This window comes from Pezoporus flaviventris, unplaced genomic scaffold (genome assembly GCF_033815535.1).
Source record: "Pezoporus flaviventris isolate CSIRO_AGI_PZ_B2104156 unplaced genomic scaffold, CSIRO_AGI_Pfla_v1 ptg000069l, whole genome shotgun sequence".
In the NCBI taxonomy this organism is placed as follows: domain Eukaryota; kingdom Metazoa; phylum Chordata; class Aves; order Psittaciformes; family Psittacidae; genus Pezoporus; species Pezoporus flaviventris.
In genome coordinates, this window is record NW_026892617.1 from 1,803,965 (window position 1) to 1,823,966 (window position 20,002).

General features: G+C 43.6%; 1 protein-coding gene and 1 long non-coding RNA gene across 6 annotated transcripts in view; one reads left to right on the top strand and one right to left on the bottom strand.

The window, feature by feature from the left end:
* Nucleotides 1-6,825: 6,825 nt before the first annotated feature.
* The window catches only part of KCND3 (potassium voltage-gated channel subfamily D member 3), a 121,421-nt gene continuing 108,244 nt past the window's right edge, over nt 6,826-20,002 (bottom strand). For 4 of the 5 annotated variants that reach the window (XM_061471935.1, XM_061471936.1, XM_061471934.1 and 1 more), the window contains 4 exons: nt 13,887-13,979; nt 11,061-11,117; nt 9,886-10,133; nt 6,826-7,861 (listed from right to left, as the gene is read on the bottom strand). In XM_061471935.1, coding sequence (XP_061327919.1) covers nt 7,660-7,861; nt 9,886-10,133; nt 11,061-11,117; nt 13,887-13,979 — 600 coding nt within the window. In that variant the 3' untranslated portion in view covers nt 6,826-7,659. The remainder of the gene's footprint in view (nt 7,862-9,885; nt 10,134-11,060; nt 11,118-13,886; nt 13,980-20,002) is intronic. The other variant, XM_061471937.1, reaches the window with a different exon arrangement.
* On the top strand, nt 15,397-17,622 carry LOC133278795 (uncharacterized). Its single transcript, XR_009746692.1, has 2 exons — nt 15,397-15,440; nt 17,054-17,622. It is a non-coding gene; the product is annotated as an uncharacterized LOC133278795 (long non-coding RNA).

Below are 20,002 nucleotides of genomic sequence, written 5' to 3' on the forward strand. Positions count from 1 at the left end.
TGCTTGCTTCTGGGTATTGAGCCTCAGTTAACTCTATGCTAATTTTGAAACTTCATCTTCTGGCTTTAGTATGTTTGGGATCAGAGAGGTGGATTTCTTCTAGTTTCTTTGATTTCTCAAAGTTTAGCAAAGCAGATACAGTTTGTGGGTTTTTTTTTTTTTGGTGGAAGGCTGGAATTTTCTTAGTAAAAGCTTCCTACCTACCATGAACTGTACTTCCACTGAGACTTGATGCTTTAATTTGGTGAAATGGGTGTCTTCAGGAATGCTTGGTTGCTCACCTTCAACAACTTGAAATTCATTTTGAGGAACAGAGTATGTTTTCACTCAGCTTGCATAAATCACTCACTGCCTGAGATTCCGTAATGTGCCTGCATAATTCCCTCTGCAAATCCCGTGGTGTCCCTGGCAGCACTTCCACCCTTCTTGTGGAGTGGTGGGTCTAAGCTTTATACCACGCAATTCAGGCTCCCTTCACTGCACAGGAGAACTGTAAGATTGATCTAGCTCAGGAGTGGCACAGAAATGCAGCCCAAGCCTGGCGAGCAGGGGGCTGCGGGTGCTGTGTTGTGTTCTGCAGCGGGGTGATGCTGGCCCCTCGTGGGTGTCAGCCTTTACTGCAAGAGAGGAAAGTGTCCTATCACCTCATCTGTTCAGCTCTAATTCTGTGGGTGTTAGAGGCCACCTGGTAGGAAATGTGAATTTCATCTTAATGAATTTTGAAAATTTGAATTATTACCTCCTAAGGGGCAGTTTCTGTTTTGTGGTTGGAACAAGCTGGCCCTGTCTGCAGCACAGGGTGCAAGACTTTGGCCTAAACTGAATTGCCAAGATGAGATTGCCCCTTTAAAAGAAAGGCATAAGATGTGCTTTTTGAACATAATATCTTGTTAGAAATAGGGTTCCTTCTGCAGTGTTTTCTCCTGCCTTCCTCCTGCGTCACAAACCGCCCCGGGGAGGGTGCTCCCCTAGGTTTTGCCTGCACAGTTTGAGAAGGCCATGAGGTAGGATTTTGCTTCCAAGATGAATTTTGCTGTAGCTCTTGATATTCAGAAGGAGGACACTAGGAGGTGCGCTTAGGTATCTGCATTATTGCTCTCCTGTAACATCTCTGACATCCTGCTGGTTTTATTCATGGTTGCTTAAGTAGGAGTTATTACTGTTTAAATGCAACTTGAGTGGCTTTGGCCAAAACCCAGAGTTCTCCAAAAGAACCTCCCAGAATTTTTTTTTGATAAGAAATCTACAGCAGCATCTTGGTATTTGTGGCACATACTCTGTTTAATCCAGATCGGATACATCAGGTACAGCAGTGGCACAAGACTCAATACTGTAAATGATATACAAGTTTCAACATATGCACTACAATTCCAAAAGAAGACAACAGGAAACTTGGTTCTTCTAGAAAGTTGTTCTCAAATGAAGCTACCTGCAGTTGTATACAGTACATTTTGTATCTGTCCTCTGATGTTTGTAAGCAAAGCCCATTTATAGTACGAAAATAGAAAATAATACGGTTGAGAGCTTCTCCTAACATAAAACTTCTAAAGAAAACACCATTGCATTGGAATGCCTCACTGATTTATCAAAAATAGACCATCACACATGTTTTGTAAGATACTTCATTGGTCCGAGGAGCCAGAGGGAGCTCCCACTCATAGTTGCAACAGAACAGAGAAGAGCATTTGGTGTGGTTGGTAACTTCTCACCCAGACAGCTGTGTGACTTCTGTGACTAGCACTAGTTTAAATCGGAATGAAAAGAAACACATGCACACGTATACGCACAAAGTAACAGACTACTGACTGAGAGGGAAACTCGAGAAGGAATTTTCACAAGCTCTTTGTCACCTGGTCTTTCGACTGTTCCACCTGAAGTTTTTCTGGCACAGTTTTGCATTCTGAACATGAGTAGCAGTACTTTTCTGGTGTGCTTTCCCCAGTATTCTCTGGTGTTTTGTAGGTGTTCATGAATTGAGCTTCACTTACTGAAGGAGGAGGTATTAAATTCTCTACAGCTTGGGTAATTGGCAGAGAGGTGAAATGACTTCTTCCAGGTCACTTAGTGATTCATCAAGACAGGAGTAGAACACAGGTTGCTAGAACACAGATGCTGACTCCTAGCTCTAATCAGCATGCACACTGCCTTCTGTTGGCTTTTAAAGTTTTAGAAAGACTAAACCTTTATGAAGATTGTTTCTGGCATCATTAAATGTGAAGCCTAAAAACTCGAGCTCTGAAATCATGTATCTAGTGCAGTTGCTCAAAGTGTTGGAGAAAAATAAGTGTTCTCTTTTTTTACTCAACTAAGATACATTTGGTAAATTATATGGAAAAGGTATATTAATCATCTATACCATTTACTTTAGAAGCAAAATAAAATCTTCAGTTCAAAGCTGCTGGTATTCACAAGCCATCCATGAATGCTGACTTTGTAACTCTGCCATAGACAAAATATTACAGGATCCAAGGGATGGTGCAACCCATAAATGAAAGGTGATTTTTAATTCACTGAATTTGCTGTATAATACATGTAAGGTACGACATATTTACAACCTCTTTACTTAAAAAAGCAAACTATTTGAAGAAACATTGCTTGCTTTAGCTGGGATTAATCTGATTTTCATGCACACACCCGAAGCTGTCTAAACTAGAATGAGAAATGCTGGTTTGCAGTTTGTATTTTTGACTATTTCAGGTTAAACAAGCAGCATAGATTCAAATTTGGTATTTCTGGCCAGCTGTAAAGAAAGATGTATTTTGAATTCCCTGTTAGCTTTATTCCATGCTAAAGCTGTGTTTGTTACTTGGTTCACCTTTCCCCAGTTCACTTCTAACAATGATAATTATTTGACAGACAAAAGTAGTTCCCAGGATAAGAATTCTTCTGTTGGTAGGCAGCTAATTTACAATGTGCTGAGGATGTGCAATGGGAGCAAGAGAGGAAAAATAAGGAAGGAATTATGACTGAACAGCAGGGGAAAAATCCTTGGCATTAAGATCTATCAGCCTGGAATAAGTTCTCCAGGGAAGCAGTCAGAGTCCTTTCCTTGGAGAGTTTTAAATCTAATCTAGAGAAAGTAACACAATCCATTGCAGTGAAGGATCTTGTGCAGGCAGAGGAGGGATTGCTTTTCTTAGTTCTTTTTGTGGCCTCATCTTTGTGGGTGTCCTTAAGATCTTTTAAGGAAAATGATAATAAAAGGTGGGTTTCAGAAGGACTAGGTTGAAGTCAAAGCCTGGATGTAGAAGCTATTTCTCATCATTCTTTGCCAATGGGGTGCGATTCCTTCTATTAGCAGCCTAATGCCAGGTGTAGAGAGAGTAAATCTACTACTAGAATATGCTGAAGATCTGTGAAAATAGGTTTGCTTCAGAAAACGTTCTGGAAAGGGAACAAAATGTCTTGCTCCTGTGATATTTTTAATACTGCTTTATGAAAGACTGAAAAAATAATCCCCTTCCACTTGCTTTTTGTACAAACAATCTGGTTTTATTTATTCTTGATGAACTTCTCTAAAACTATAAAAAGTGGTAAGGAATTAGAGGGAGGGGGAAGGCTTTTGAAAGGAACTGCCAATGTACTAGAGACACTCTGTTGAGCAGTCTTGCTGATCAGGCTGTTTTATACCACCTGCCTTTCAGAAAGGTGTCAGGATTAGAATCTACCTAAGTTGCTGGATGCTTTTCCACCAGTTGGAGAAGCCCCCTTCCTTCCATGTGCATCAGGACTGAGCAGGATTGCAGGGATATGTGCTGGTTTGTATATAGTGTCATTGCGTGCGTGTGGCCCTGGGGAAGGGCAAAGGGGTGCTGGTCAGGTAGGGCAGCACTTGGCAGTCCTGGAGAGAACAGCCCGAATCCTTCAGTTAAAGTTTTGGCCAAGGAATTTTCAGGAGTGACTTATTTCAGGAATCATAGAATCAATTAGGTTGGAAAAGACCTTTAAGATCATTAAGTCCAACTGTTCCCCAGCACTGCCAAGGCCACTGCTAACCCGTGCCACTGCTAACCCGTGTCACTACGGGGCTTGTCTACATGGTTTGGGAACACTTCCAGGGATGCTGACTCCACCACTGCCCTGGGCAGCCTGTTCCAGTGCCTGAGCACCTTTTGGGGAAGGAATTGTTCCTAATATCGAATCTAAACCTCCCCTGGTGCAGCTTGAGGCCATTTCCTCTTGTCCTCTTGCTTGTTATTTAGGAGAAGAGACCGATTACCTCACTACAACATCCTTTGGGGTGGTTGCTAAATTAGTTTTTAAGTTGCAAAGATGGTTTATAAGTTGCTGTTTCACTATTATAAAGTGCACTTCAGTAAAGCTAATTGCCTCCTGTCATTGTGGGAATAAGAGGCTGTAGTGCAGCTCCCATGCTCTTCCATTCTTCCCTGCATTGTTTGAAGGATGCTGTGTTATGCCCTATCAACCACTGATCCAGTGGCGAGAGATTCTTGTCTTTGCTGTTTCCATGAATGCACAGTGCTCTCATAATGAGGATGTAGCTGTGTTGGGCAATGCAGGGAGGTTTTGTACTAGCATATTTTCAAGAGCTTTCAGAAGCATTACTCAGTCTACTTCAAATCAGTGTATAAAGGGAGCTAATGCCTTCATTAAAAATATTTTTAGCCCTGTTCCTCTAAGCTCAGACTGCCTTAATTTTGTCTGTCTTTATCTTCTGAAGGTCTGTGCTGAGGTACTGACGGCATGGGGCAGCACCTGCTAAGTTAATGGTAGAAGAGGCAAGCCATATATTTTTGAGCAAGGATAACAATGATTCCTCTTCTGTGGAAGAGAACAAAGGCCATGGCTGCCTTGACAACCTGAGCCCAAGCAGCCAGGGACTGTCTTTCCTCCTTATTTATTTATTTTTTTATCTTCCTCTTAAAAATGTTTTTTTTTTCTCTTCTTTCCAAAAAGCATCTGGATTGATGGCAATTAAACAGACCAATAGTGCTCCAGGCAGGGGCTGCTGTGATTGCTATTTACAGACAAATGGGTGCAGGGAGATGAAGTGGTTTGTTTACCACTCCACAGTAAATCAGGAATAAGAAAGGCAGCACTGAGAGTCCATGGTGAGTCCCTGGCTCTTTGTAATCATGTACTCCAGCACACTGGAAGGAGCACTGCGCCCAGTCAGCATGGTCACGTTTAACCCTCATTCTGTGCCAGTGTTGATGAGGTTGCAAGGTGGTGAGTGGTGGAGAGCAAGGGCTCTGAGCTACAAGAATGAGGGTGTTCAGATGGGGAGGAGGTGATGACAAATAATGAAATTAAAGAATAAATTAAAACATCAAGAAAAACTCAATCGTGGTAAGATTAACTGCAGTATAACCTCCTACAGGAAGCAGCAAAGGCCGAGCGTTTTAATCATTTAAAACAGGACTAAACGTAGTTTTGGATAACATATTACAGCACTGGAATAAATGACTATAAGCTGGTGCAGCTACTGAAGGCTTAGCCATAGCCCTAATATTCCTAGGATGTGGTAGGTTTCCAAGGAGGCTATTGAGTTAATGCATCAGCCATCCGAGTCTGTTCTCTAGACTAGGTTAGGAGTGCTAATAAAGCACATTGCTAGCTTGCATGTTTAAGTCAGCATGTAGGTCTATTTATCTATCTATACATGTATGTTCCTATTTATTTATATGTGTATGCATGTATATGTGTATATAAATATTACATCAGGATAAATTATGACAGATGTTAAAAAAAAGCCATCCCTTTGCTGAATCAGCCTAAAACATGCTTCATGTAGTTCTTTTAACTCCAGTGTTGGTAAAATCACTGTTCAGAAACAGGACACTTAAAATATTCAGTTATTATCTACAAGCTGTTGGGTGCATCACTATTCCTGGGTGGGTGTAGGGCCTTGAAGAGGCGTTTGTGCATGACCACAGTAATTAGCCAAAGTGTATGGGAGATGGAAAGCTGGGTGATGGTGTTCCTCACTCTGCCCTTCGTGGGTCCTACCTGGTATGAAAAGGGGACTTGAGAAAGGCAGAATGGAAGTAAAATGTAACTCAATGGGGGTGAAAACCAGTTGTGTTTCAGAACTGTTTCCTTACAATATATCATTCCTAGAAAGATCTCAGAAAGAGGTGCGGGGACTGACCACAGCTTAGTGAGAAGTGTCAGCTCCTTGGCAGTACCACACGGTGTTGCTGCAGGTTTTGGTTCACTGGAAGTGTGTGACTTTTCCCAAACCAAGTGTAGAACTGCAAAAAGAAATTGCTGTCTGTACCACACTCGATTAAGTGTTTTCCAAACTCCAGTAATGCTCCCCCTTCTCAAGTGGATGCATGCTATAGATCTTATGCTGGGACTGGAGAAATAAAACCGCAAACCTAGTCTACCCCCAAAATCAATGCAACCCAGAAAGCCATTGGAGACAGCTGGAGTCCTAAGACTGTGAAAAAGCCAAATACCTCTCTGTCCATGCAAGATATTTGGCCCTGGGGTTAATTATTATCAAGTATAGATCCAGAAATTATTTGGCTACTATTTACAATAGGTTGTATATCCAGTGCTAGCAAAGAAATTGATCTAGAGAAACCAAAAATGAAACCCCATGGGCATATATTACAAGAAACCTCTGTCAGCCTGATGAAGGCGTGATGCAGTTGAGCTCGGTGCTTTCTCATTCTTTGCCATTTGTGTGTCCAGGATTAAAAAAGAATCCTACCTTGGATTTTATTGTTTTCCTGTTTAAAAATACAGATCTGGTAATCTAGTCACACTCTTACAAGTAAGTGATAACAAAATCAGAAAGCAGATCCCCCTGTGGGACTAAAACTCTACTAAAGCTTGTCTTTTTTTGTTTTCTTGTTGTTTTTTTTCTTTTTGTTGCACAAATATGTTTTCACAGACAATAATTAGCAGACAAACACACTGTTTGCAATTGCACTGTATTGACTTAAAAGGCGGATACAAAATTGGCTAAATAAAGAATGCCATCCAGGGTGGAGTAGGTGTGTGTGTGTGTGTGTGCCCGTGGGTGTGCTGACACGTGCTTGGGTTTTCCTACTGTGCAGCCAATCATGGGCACATGCTCTGCTCTGGGTAACTCAGGGGTTGTGCTGCACACTCGCACGCACACACACACGGGAATGGAATAGGTTTCTGTGCCAGGTGGCTTCTTTGTCTATAGCTTTTCCTATAAAAGAAAAAAAAACCAAAATGTGAAATTTTGGTTGGTTTAAAGGTTCTGCTCCATGAAGAAAAAAAAAAAAATTCACAAAATCCATTGTTTTTCACCTTTTCAGTCATTTCCTCATGAATAAATATTATCCATTAAAAACCTTTAAAAAGGTGCTGCGATACACAGTGTTATATTCCCATTCTCTTTATTGACTCTCTTGTTGCCATGATGATTTTTTTCCCTCCAGTCTCTGCAGGTGATTTTTGCCCTGTACCATGGCACAACCCGCTCTCAGTGCAGGTTTTTCCTTTAACCAGCCTCTTCCTCCCTTTCCTAATCCTTCCTCAGTCCACAGCATGACACGAGTCTGGAGAAAGCTGCCTCGTTAGGTCTCCATTGCTAATTCGATGACAAAATGTCAGGTTGGTCCATCCAGGCACAATTTGCAGCAAGAAAGGAACATGGAGGTGTGGAGGGAGAGGGGCACTGGTCTTCCAGCCTCCTTCTGTGCATGAGACGTCTTACAAGGCAGAGACCTTGACTATGTTGCTTGTGGTGGTGGGAATGTTCGTGGCATGGCCAGGACTGCTGGGTGGAGGTCTGCTCTCACCTTCTGGCGTGAGTGCCGGCGGCGTGGGGATGCTGATGATGGCTGTTGTTATCTGGGCAGTTTTGCAGTTCGGTCTCAGCCCATCATCTGATTTCATGTTGAGACTGGAACGACTAGAAAACAAATTTAGTGTTTGGCTTTTGTACTTTCTGGAACCAGACAGCAGAGAGGATGCGAATGGGACTTGTTCTTAATGAGCATCTTATTCCTCTGAACTAAGGGTACTGAAATATTCAGGAGGCTCTACTTAAATGTTCCCCCCAGTCCCTTCAAGGCATCATTTATTTCTACCCAGATTACACTAAGCTGCTTTAGTATTCCCCAAAGTTAGGATACAGCTTTTCACAGGGTAAATCGTTCTATGTTTCTGTTTCATTCTTGCATAATTCTAGTTTACTTAAGAGGGCATCTAAATGTACTGTCCTGTGCACTGCATCTTGTCAGAGCACAGGTAGCTCTTTCTGAGAAAGAGGTGTTGTCTTTCTTGCATTTCAAATGCCTCTTTCAAATTCACTCTCCCTTGATCTTCTCTATTTTTTTCCATCTCTCTGCAGTAGTTTCAGTGATCTGGCAGCTGGGAGCATTCTTATTAGATCTCCATCAATTGCATCCTATAATTAATTACAGAGGGGAAAATGATAGGTTGGTTTCTGTGCATCTGCACAGCTACAGGAGTCTGCTATTACCAGCCCAACATGTTCATTTTAAACACAAGGCCTGTCCTTTTAAAATGTAAAGCTCCCAGTTAGGAAGCTGTTGCTGTTGTTATCTCAGAGTGACTCACCGAGAGGATGTTTCTGGATCGCCCAAGCATCCCAAGAGCACTGCAGAACCCATTCTGCTCCCCGGTTGCCTCAGTCACAAGCTGAGAGTGGGGCAGTCTTAGGGACTGGGTGGTTCTGCCAGTGGTAACCAGTACACCCAGTAAGTTGCATTCCACATGAAAAACAGTTCAAAAGCTTTTCTTCCTCTTGCCATTCTTACAGTTTGGTAAGCAAGTGAAATAATGATCAGCATTGACATGTAAAATATCACTGACATCTGACCCACTGAAATCACAGAATCCCAAACTGGTCTGTGGTAGACGGGACCTTAAAGCTCATCCAGTTCCAACCCCCTGCTGTGGGCAGGGACACCTTCCACTAGAGCAGGTTGCTCAAAGGCAGAATAGTTGACATTCCCCCGAATCACAAGTGCTGGTTTAAGCCATTGTCTTCTTGAAACTGCAGTAGCTAGAGACTTGTTTTGTGTGTATTCATTCATAGTTCTTTCTCTGAAACTCCATTCTGACTTCAGCCTGGCACAAAGTAATCGCTTGCTGCCCTAAAGGCAGCTTCATTTCAGTTTCTAGAGCCCTTTGATAGGACTGGGGAGGAGAAGAATGGGAAGCTCAAAGCCAGTCTGCTGTACAAGAAGCTTAATGGGCTGAGGGGGATTTAGAAAGTAATTTAATATGTACAAGGAAGGTATGGTGAAGAAATGATATATATATTTTTTTTCATCAAGCTATGTATAAAATGAAAATTTCAGGCTTTTCTATTAAGAGCTACTTCACCTGTGTTGCTAATGGCTTTTTAGGTGAGAGCTACTAAGACACCATTGTGAAATTCCTCCTTATTTGTTTCCCAGTGATGCTTGATGCTTACAGTTGTGACTCAGACTTTAGGGCAGTGAAAGTCAGTGGTGTGACCCTGGTGTGGACCATGTCCGTGTGTACAGCTCTCTAGCAGCCTTTGCTGACACACACTCATTAGCCAGTTGTCTCTGCTCCAGTAAAGGTTTGGGCTATTTGGGAGGTGGGCTGGTCCTGCACCAGCTTTGGTGGGTGGCTCACAGCTGGGAGCTGCTGGCTCCTGCATGCGTGATTAGCCCTTCCAAGGCAGGGTCAGCTGGAATTCACTTTTCTGTGTCCAGTCTGGCCAGAGAAGAGCTGCACTAGAGTCTAGCTTTGACCTGGCTCTTTCCAGGAAGTTAGGAGCCACTTTCTTTGGGTTGTCATGAGAGAGAGAAGCAAAGATGCTCCCAGCACTGGCCCCTTCTCCCTGGCTGGAGAAGAGGCCTGCAAGAACGTCCAGTTGGATAATGTGTTTCAGAGGTTTGCATGCAGTAGTTAGCAGCAAGAGCCTACTTACTGTACCTTGTTGTAAGGGAGGGCTGCTCGCTGCACTGGATGTGGATGGTGCTGAGCTCCTGCATGCTCCGCAGGCGGGTGGCCGGCACACTGGAGTTGGGAAGGTGAGTGGTCTTCTTGTTACGGCGAGAGCAGCAGGAGGTGGTCAGGCCGTGGTGACTTGACAAGGAGGGGCTCCGAGAGGAAGGATAGTTCTGCATTGAGCTCTCCATGCAGTTCTGCTCGAACAGCTGCTCGTCTATGAACTCGTGGTTCTGGCGGGGGAAGAAACAGTGCCATTAATCTCTGTGACACAGCAGCTTGTTTTCAACAGCACCTTTCGCTATGCGTCAGCCCCTTGGCTGTGGGAGATGTTCTCTGCCTCTCTGCCTGAAAATATTTGCACTAGGCAGATCTTAAAAGAGAAATGGCTCTGCTCTTTCACTCAGTGAAGCAAGAGAAGAGTTTGCTCTCCTGCATCTGTAGGGGAATAAAAGAAGCTGTGGCTACGACAGAGGCATGATAGTCTTGTCAGTGCTGCCTTGCTTATGTAGTCTGAGATAGCTAATACATTGTGTTCAAATTTCATTTCTGTGTCTGGATTCCAGAAGTGGCTTCAGAGTCTGCAATGGTTATAACCACATGGTTATGAAACCCAAGAGGAGATTCATGCTCCTTTTTCTTTGTGCCTGGGTCCAGAATTGGGTTTTGTTTCGATGACCATCTTGGCACATTACTTTAACTGCAGGATGTTGCTTGTATTGGCTGTTGGGTTCAAAGCATACCTGCATTTTGTTGGGTGCTATTACGTGAGTGGAAATAAACATGGCAGGTGAGAGTGGGAAGTGTGGAGGGGAAGGAAATTCAGAAAGCTGAATCTGTCAAGAGCTTTTGTGCTAACAAATCCTGACAGAAAGAACTCGTATGTGTGTGTATGAACACCCAAGTAATTCTAGTGAACATACTTTATCCAGTCCCTCTCAGCATCGGAAAGGATGGGAAACAAAAGCAACCATGGTGAAGGCAGGCATCAGTGTTCACTGGAACAATAACAACTCACAGGAAACAAGAGCACTGGATAGCCAAAAAAGAGCCACGTGCACAAACTCCCAAAGACAAGACCAGGACCGAGAAAGGAAGCAAACACTCTCCAGACACGTCACAGAGACCATAGAGAAAACATTGAATTAAAAAGGAAGTACCTTGATGGTGGAAGTTCGTACAGATAACAGGGGATCATCCACAAGATAGGACAATCCCTACGGGACAACATGCCAACAAAAGATAAAAACACCATTGATTGTCCATACCAGCATTCAGAAGTTTAGTCCCAGCACTGCATCTATTGCCTCAGCATTCCAGCTGGCTTGCTCAAGTTTGAATGGGCAACAGCACCTTCTCTTTACCAAACCTTGCCTCAATCAGACCCCTTTGTTCCTTCCTTCTCACACGTATGCTTTTTAATGTCATATTTTTGGAAATAGAACAAAATTGGTAACAGCTTTATTGCTTTGATCTTTTGGGAGCCGAAGGCAAAAGAGAACAAAGTTTCAGCTGCTGATTCACAAACAGTGAATTGGAATTGTATTGCCATTGGGTCACCAATGGATATGGGTTGTGATCATACTCTGTGAAAACAGAGAGGAAAGGTTTGGGCTGAAGGACTGGATCCAATGCACTTGGCATTCGGAGAAAACATGGCATGTAAATGTCCATACTCAGTCTGAGAGTTGGAACGAGTGGAAAACAACTCCTTTTGTTGAGCAAACTCCATCTGTTATGTTAATGGGACAAAGTAGTCTCAGTTATGGCAACTAGAAGTACTTTAGGGTCACTTTATCATCTGACACACCAGACCTGGGAGCTGTTCACAGGCACTGGGTTGTAAGGCTGTATTCTAGTGATGACCACAGATACCATGACAATAAACGTACTTTTAGAATCCTTCTGCCTAGTTTAAGGAAAGGTGAATTGCCCATTGAAACAGGTTTGCAGCCGTGGTACATTCCTCATTCCATTCCTGCAACTTGGTCACAAAATGACTCTTCAGAGTTGAAAAATTCTTTTGCTATGATTTGAATTTTGGGAGGAGAACTGTTCAATATATTTTAATCGATTATGTGAACTACAGAATTTCCACACAAGCTGATTGAAACTATTTGGATTGGTAATTCCAGACCAGAATCTAAACTTGTTGTGTGAATTGATGCAACATCATGGTAAGAACTGCCTGAAAAACATGGGGGAAAGCACATTAAATGCAGTGCAGATTCTCCCTCTAGGTTTTAATTAAAAATTCAAAGTATCACTGTTATTGCCATTCTTTGCTGAAAAGAGCAACATCTGGGACATCTTCAACCATGATACTCACTGAGTAGGTTTTTGTGCTGGACTCAATCCAGCCTCGTTAGTGTGGTGGGCTAATGCATCCACAAATGAGGATGTGTTTTGGCTGTGTTACTCCCAGCACATAATGGGCTCATTAGAAATGGAGCAACTCATGCAGCTCCCAGAGATGTCCACCTGCCTGCGCAGAGCTCAGAGCTTGTACAGAGTGGGGGCCTTACAAGGGCAGACCCGGAGGCAGCGTTGGCAGCTTCTGCTTCAGCCAATTTGTTACAGTTTGCAAACGAACTTACGCTTGTAAAATATGGGTCACGGTAGGAATGGTTTTAAGCATAAAGTTCTAAACTGAAGAGTCAGATTGTGAAATATCTGCTTGTTATGTGACATCCAAAACTGGTAGAAATCAAGGCAAGACGAGGCTTATAAAATGAATTCGGTAGTCATTGATACAGGAAGAACCAGTTCACGGTCTGTGGAATCGTGACCTTTCGAGCTCATTGTGACAAACCAGCTGCACTCAGCAGGTCACTGTAATTAACCAGTCGTCTTCCAGTGTATCGCTGAAGCCTAAGTGGTGTTATTCCAGCACAAGCCAAACTATGGAAGTGAAGGCGATTTATCTAAAAGAAAGCTCTTGCAAGTCAGAAATCAAAAGTACATTTGATGATGGATGCAGATAGAAAAAGGCATGAATATTTGAAGTGTTAACTTCCCTCCATTCTTTCTATAATGAATCATGGTATAGATAGTCATAAAATCATAGAATAGTTAGGGTTGGAAAGGACCTTAACATCATCTTGTTCCAACCCTCCTGCCGTGGGCAGGGACACCTCATAATGTATTCCTTTACTGCAGAACCTTTTATATAAACCTGGAAGTAAAATATAAGTCTCACATAAAGATGTAAAATGTTCTAGAGACTTGCAAACAACATCACTTAATAATGAAAAATCACAATTCTCACTCCCAGCACCTTGTATGATACCGAGTAGTCCTTTTACAGAAACTGCTTGACTGGCTTTGAGATAAATTACCTGCTCTTGTAACCAGAACTGTACTGAGAAAAGATATGTGCAGCCTTTAGGCCCATTAGGAGAGTTCATCTGCCATATAAAGGGCTAAAGGTAATTTTTTTCCAGCCTGTTGGCACTGGTGACCAGGTTGTAGTTTGGAGTCACTGACAGCATCTTCCTCCTTTCAAAGCAGCAGAACTGTCCTTTATCGCTACTTAGCACAAGTGACAAGTATATGATGTGTGACTGACAGCACAAGACAAATACAGCTCAGTTCTATTTTAGAAACACTGAAGAACTTAAGGTACACGGTGTTTATAGGATCTCCCATGCCCCACGCTGAAGAGTTATTTGCATTCAAGTGAACTTGACTGAGCAGCTCGCTATCGACTTGGTGCTGGTGCAGGTGACGGTGGAGTAGCAGATAATCCCATTGTGACCCCTTTGCACAGGGATTGTTATTACTTTTGAAGAGGACAATGAAATAGAAGTGCATTTAACCCACTGCATCAGGAGCTTGAGTGCCAGCCCCTTCTGGTGTAGTTTTAAGGTCTACTGGGTATGCCTGAGGGCCACTCCAGACCATACTGTGGGTACACCTTGCCCATAGGAAGCCTGGGCCAGGCACAAGGAGTTAGTAAGATGCAACAGGATTGTGTTGGTACTTACGGTTGTTTTTTCCAGGCAGTGCAGCAGGTGGTGATGTTGGCTTTCAATTAAGGAGGTGCCTTTAGTCATGTGCTGCTCATCTTCAGTGGATCCCTGAAGAGCCAGAGAAAGGGAGGGGAAAACAAAACCCAAAGCAGGTGTAAAACCAAGCAAGCAAACAGCACTTCCAGCGTTAGCTTTCATAGGGGTTATGTCAGTGGTGCAGCTCTCAGGTTTGCTCATGACTCTCAGGAGGTTGCCTTTCCTTCCTTAATGATCTGGCTTGTAAACTCAGGTGGGAAACACAGCTTTGATTCAAACCCAGGGTGTTTCTAGCCATTTTATAGCTGAGGAGGAAAGCCAGGAAGTGCTGTTGATACACGACATAAATGCTCAGGAAGCAGAAGGTAAAAAAGCAAAACCAAAAAGAACCTGTGCTGTTTGATTTTTATCCAAAAACCAGTAAGACTTTTACGCTTGACATGGCCTTTGAATGCCAACAGATGTACCCTGATCTTTTGTCTCTGTTAGGAGGCAAAACACAAGCTGTCTTGCTTCCCCTTAGCTGAAAGCTTGGCTCTGACCTTCAGGGCTGCGCAGCACTGTGCCTGTTGGAACTTGTATGTGTTATCTCCAAAGCCTGCTGTGTCACAGCTGCAGGCCAGATCCAAAATGTGGACCTGAGCTTCATGTTTTAGACTTTGCAATGGTGTTTCTAGAGACAGGACCCCCGGCTCGCTGCCTCCTCTTCGTGGATATCACCAGTTGTTTCCCATGCTTTGTACCTGCAGTGTGTTAAAAGGAGGCTGCGCTTTGCCTGCCTCAGTGTGTATGGTTGTTGATGGGGAGTTGTAGCAGGTCCTGAGGACTGGGCTTGGTGCAGACTGAAGGTGTGTAACCCATCCTGTGGCCAAGCCCTCAGAAAAGGCAGGGAGAAGGGAGGAACAGGCAGATGCTATGTAAGTTAGAGTTATATATATAGATATATAAAATTATCCTCTTCAAGCATACTTCAAGTGAAGAAGCGTTGTGCAGCCGTGTCAAAGGGTTTATGTTCACATGAAATGTGGCAGTAGTACCCTGGAGAAAGAAGGTCCCATCTTCCTTAGTTTCTTATGGATTGAGGCTTTTGCTCAGGAGGGTGGCTTACTGTGATTTGTGTTTTAGGAACACAGTACCCAAGAGTCCTACAAACCGTACAGGAATCCTTTGTGCATCACGTAGCACAAAGGCAGAACAAGACAAATTGTACAAAGACCTCACAATCCCCGTACTTGGCTTGTTGTACAGCAACGTGTGTACAAGTGGGGGACCAGCTTTCCCCTATTTCCCTTGTGTCCTCAGATGGCTGAAATGTGGCTAACAAATTCAGAAGCTAATTGAGAGAGCAGGGTGTGATTAGAGTCAAGCAGCCAGCTTGGGCCACCTGGGAAAGGACTGGCTACAGCTGAGAGTATTTGAGTTGAAAAACTGTTAAAAGGAGGGGTCTTGCTTAGGGCATTTCTGTTTAGAGGCTCTGGCTCAGAAAGACTTACTGGGATGCTTTTGCTTGTCTGTCCTTGGCTTCAACATCAGGTATGTGTCTATATGGTGATTTGGGGAAGAGACTGCTCAGACTGTGGTGTTATTTAGGATAAGCTACAGATCTTAAACCCATCTCTGGGCTTTTGTTAAACTGAGGGACTCGATCTGCTTCTGATCTGCTCAAAATAGCTGAAATAGAAGTTGATAAGAGGCTAGGAGCTTGAGTTCAGTGTGTGCATAATGTTTAGCTTATGCAGAAAGCATGGCATCGAACATCCATCAACACAGCAATAAAGCAATTCAGTCAACTTGGGTGTGGGGGCAGAAATCCAGTACTTTGAATTACTCTATCTTTTATTTCCACACTCTATCAGTGGAATGAGATGCTTACATTCCTCACAATATAGCATGTCACTTGCCCCATGATCTGATAATCAGATACACCTCAGAAATGGAAGGCAAAGAAGCAGTCGGGGTTGTTTGTGTGCTAATGGAGAGTCAGGATAATTTTTCTCACTTTCTCTGGTCTGTGGTGGCAGATTTAAGACCTGGGGTCTGAAGGATGTTCTCTCACTACTGAGACTTCAGCTCCTGATCTTGAAATTCAGTTTGGTTTTTCTAAGCTGGGTCTTTGGTGACTTGCATTTTCAAAGACAATTACATGCATTAAAAGAGGAATTAGGGTGTTGCAAGATGTTCCTCTGTGCTCTATAAGGAAGGGGTGCCCGGTGTCTTCTGTCGTGCCTAAATCTGAAAGGCAGAATGGATGTGCGTGGCTTGAATTTCTACTAACCAGCAGTATCTTACTGCTCAAGAGAGAAAATGAGTGAGATGGGAGACACAGCAGAGCATCTTGGCAGAAGTGCCAAGACATAGACTGTTAAATTCATCTATGGGGGGGGTTAAATTCATCTATGCTTAAAGCCTTGCTCTTAAATACGCCCTTGTGTCCTGGTGATTCACTGCAAATGCGTGTTCTGAATAACATTTCCAGGCTGGTTCTGTGATCCTTAAGTGAAGGAATAACTGTGGCTTTGCCAGGTGCCAAAACACAGCTGAAGTGGTATGTTAAGGAAGCTGACTGAATGTATATAGCATTAATAGATTCCTATGAGAGTGCTGCTTAGGCAGGTTATGGATTTTTTGTTGTTGTTGTTTTGGAAGATGAGTATTCCCAGAAGTATTTTTAGAAGTGACCTAAAAAATAAATCAGTTTCATTTTCTTATTAACAGTCCTGTTGGTGAGTTAATGCACCCCCAGGTCCTGCTCATACCCTGCTGACATTACTGACTCTGTGGTGAAGGAATTCCCATGGAGGTCTTTGCAAGCCCTAAAGCAGATATGAGGCTGCGCTAAATCACTGGAAAAGGAGAGAGAGAAAAAGAGCGCATATTGCAAACAGTATCTTTTATGAGGATGTGATTGAGAGGACATCTAAATGGAGGCTGAAAGCAAAGACAGAGCTTCCGTACCTCTGGCAGAACACCTAAGCCAAGAGTTAAATTTTGGCAGCACAGGTCTAGTTTCTCCCACTGCTTTCCATCACAAGACTTAGCTTGCTGCTGATGGGAATGGATCAAGGGGTGGCAGTGACCAGGAATAAAGTATAGAATCGGTGACTGGGAGTTGTACCTTGTCTTCCTTTTGCTTTTTCTTCAGTCAGCTCAATGTTTTCAGAAACAAAGAGTATGTAACCACTGAGAGCATCCTCCACGTGAATTAAGAATGAGAGCTACCAAACCGCTGCCCTGGGAGAGCAGGGAGAGTGCCAACATCACAGAACTGCTTGGATTTTGATAGTACTGTTGAGGAATGTGTACCTATAGAGATTGCATCAATGGTACCTACATTACTGCAGGCAAACAAAATGTGTGTCTTCATTAGAAGAGTCTGGCTGTAATGAAAAAGCTGGTGGGGGGGAGGAGAGGAGATGGTTTGCTTTATGAGCTGGGATGCCAGTTTTGCAAGGATAGGATGCCAGCTACCATTCAGTTTGTTCTTGGAAGACATTCAGTGAACTGCTGGTTGCTTGGAGGGAGACTGAAACACACTGTAGTGTCAGTTCTGAAATCCAAAACGCTTCCACTTTTCCTCTTCTATTTAGTGCTTCGGCATGCGAAATTGGACACTGGTGAACTGAGATGAATTGGTTCAGTGGTTCCACTCACCATTCCCATGGCTGTAACCCTTATCTGTGGCTAAGCAGATTCTGCTTGTGAAAAGGCCTGAGACCTCCCAACCTACTGTTCTTAGGATATACATCTCCTAGCGTTTTAGCTAAAAGGGAATTTCAGCAAGCTGTACAAGGAGATTAACGCTAAGACGATATTGTAGGCTGCTGCCATGGGGAGAAGCTCACCATCCCTTGAGCACTTCTGACATAAAACCCACGAAAAATCTCTCTAAATGAGAAGAAAACTGTCTGAGTACTTCCTCTCTAGATGGCAAATGCAAAATGCCACAAATCCACATGTTTCCGAAGCAGGAGTCTGTATTTGTGCTAGGAGCAGAACTCCTTCCTGCTGCTGTCCTTGGATGAATCCTCTTTGCTTTGCTTTATTTTAAGGCAAGGCTACAGGCTGAAGACACACTGTTCCCTTGAAAGATGGTGTCAGTGTATTCATTCTGGTGCAAATGAAAGGACATTCCTGGCATATGTTCCAGGCTCTTGAGCAGTCCTTACTTCCCAGTTTGTTAGTTTGACTGCAGAGCCACAGCCAGGACACGTTCTGGGGCAGTTGTTTCCTTGGGTGAACCCTCAAGGTGTCAGACTGCGGGGCAGTCTGCAGGGCTCCTGCAAGCCAGGTCTACATTGATCACAGTACTGTGGGATTGCTACTGATGAAAGTGATAATACCTACTGATGGCCATGTAGTAATTGCAGTTGGAATTACTGCTGGGTAACAATCCAGCCCTATGGCAGCCTGGCTGTGTGAAGTCCATTACAGTTAGCATGAGTCCTGGGCAAGTTATCAAAACGGGATGGGTACCTGACTGATGATGCAGTTTGATACTAGTCTGACTGAACGGGATGGGTACCTGACTGATGAAGCAGCTTGATGCTAGTCTGACTGATGGATATGCACAGTATATAGATAATATTTCTGGTCACTAATATAGCGACTGCAGAAGTCACACTCCTTCATGTGTTTTACAGCTTAAAAAATTTGGCTGGCTAGACTGTGCTGTCATTCACATCTTGTGCTCTTTAAGAATAGTTTGTTCTCCTGCCATAAAATGAAAGGACATAAAATCTTGCCATGTGGAGTTAGAATGGTCTCGTGTACCTTTCCAACAAAAGATGTCGTGTAATTAATGCCACTACCTGTGGGTGGAGAGACAAGTCTCAGTTCTTGATTCAGGTATGCAGCTTGTCCTCAGGTAGTTGTGCAGGTGCCAGGCATGGCTTTGGCAAGGTTCTTGTTTTAGTGAATTATGTTGCTCTCTGTCACAGGTGGATGCTACTTCCTCCTTCCCTATACCCTTTGCTTTTGACTATTTCTACAGGAAATGCCTTTTCTTAGCAAAATACTGTACACAGTGTTCAGTACTTTTCAAAGCTGGATTTGTGGCTCTCACTGGGCTGTGGGAGGGTCATATCAGCATTTAGAGCTATAAGCCCACCAGATACAAGCACCCAGAAGAGCTTGGGAAAGCGCCTGTTCTAGGTGCTAATATATATCTAAGTTTAGTTATTAATGGGTACAAAAATCATAGCATCATAGACTAGTTAGGGTTGGAAAGGACCTTAAGGTCACCAAGTTCCACCCCCCCTGCCATGGGCAGGGACGCCTCATGCTAAATCCTCTAGAACCTCTTTAGGAATGTTTTTGTTTTCCTTCCTGTGCCTCCAGTAGCTTTGTAGCCAGCAAAATGACCCCTTCTTCCACTGGCAAGTGCCAGGAAACAAACCCATTCAGCCAAGTATTTCTCTCAACCTCATGCATTTTGGACTCGAGCATCGGTGCGTCAGCTGCTCCTCCCTGAGTGGTCTTGGCAGGGAGCTTTGGTTGATGAGAGAAGTGAGGAGATTCTTGTTGGGATGACAGGCTGGAAGATCAAGTGCAAACGGAGTGTCCCTGCTGGTGGTTTTATAAACTAGAAATCAGAACTAAATTTGCAGTCACATTTTTACATGTTCCTGGGTAATGGAACAGCAGAATCTCAGCTGAGCTGTCATCCCGTCCCGAGCCTTTCCTTCCTTGGGGAGAAGGCTCTGGACGAGGTGTGACCAGTCTTCCTGGTTGCTTCTCGGTAAAGAAACATTTCTTGAACTGCTCAACAGCAACATATGGTTCAAGAAACAGATTTTTCTGAGTGTTGCTGCCACTTGCAGAGCAGGAGACAACGTGAGATGTGTAGTCAGAAGGATCAAACTTGTTTTGGAGGGGAGAACCGAAACTGCTCTGGGCATCCCACCTTCCAAGTCTGTACTTCATGTGAAGTGCTTTTTTAGAGTCAGCTTAAAAGCTCTTTCAGTGGTAAATGGCAAGGCTCCTCTGCCTTGGTCTGCACTGAAGAGCATCCCACATGCAAAACATGGTGCTGCCCAATTTCCCTCTGTGTGCTGCACCCACTGAGCTGGGGTAGGAGTGGGCTCAGGTCCTAGTGA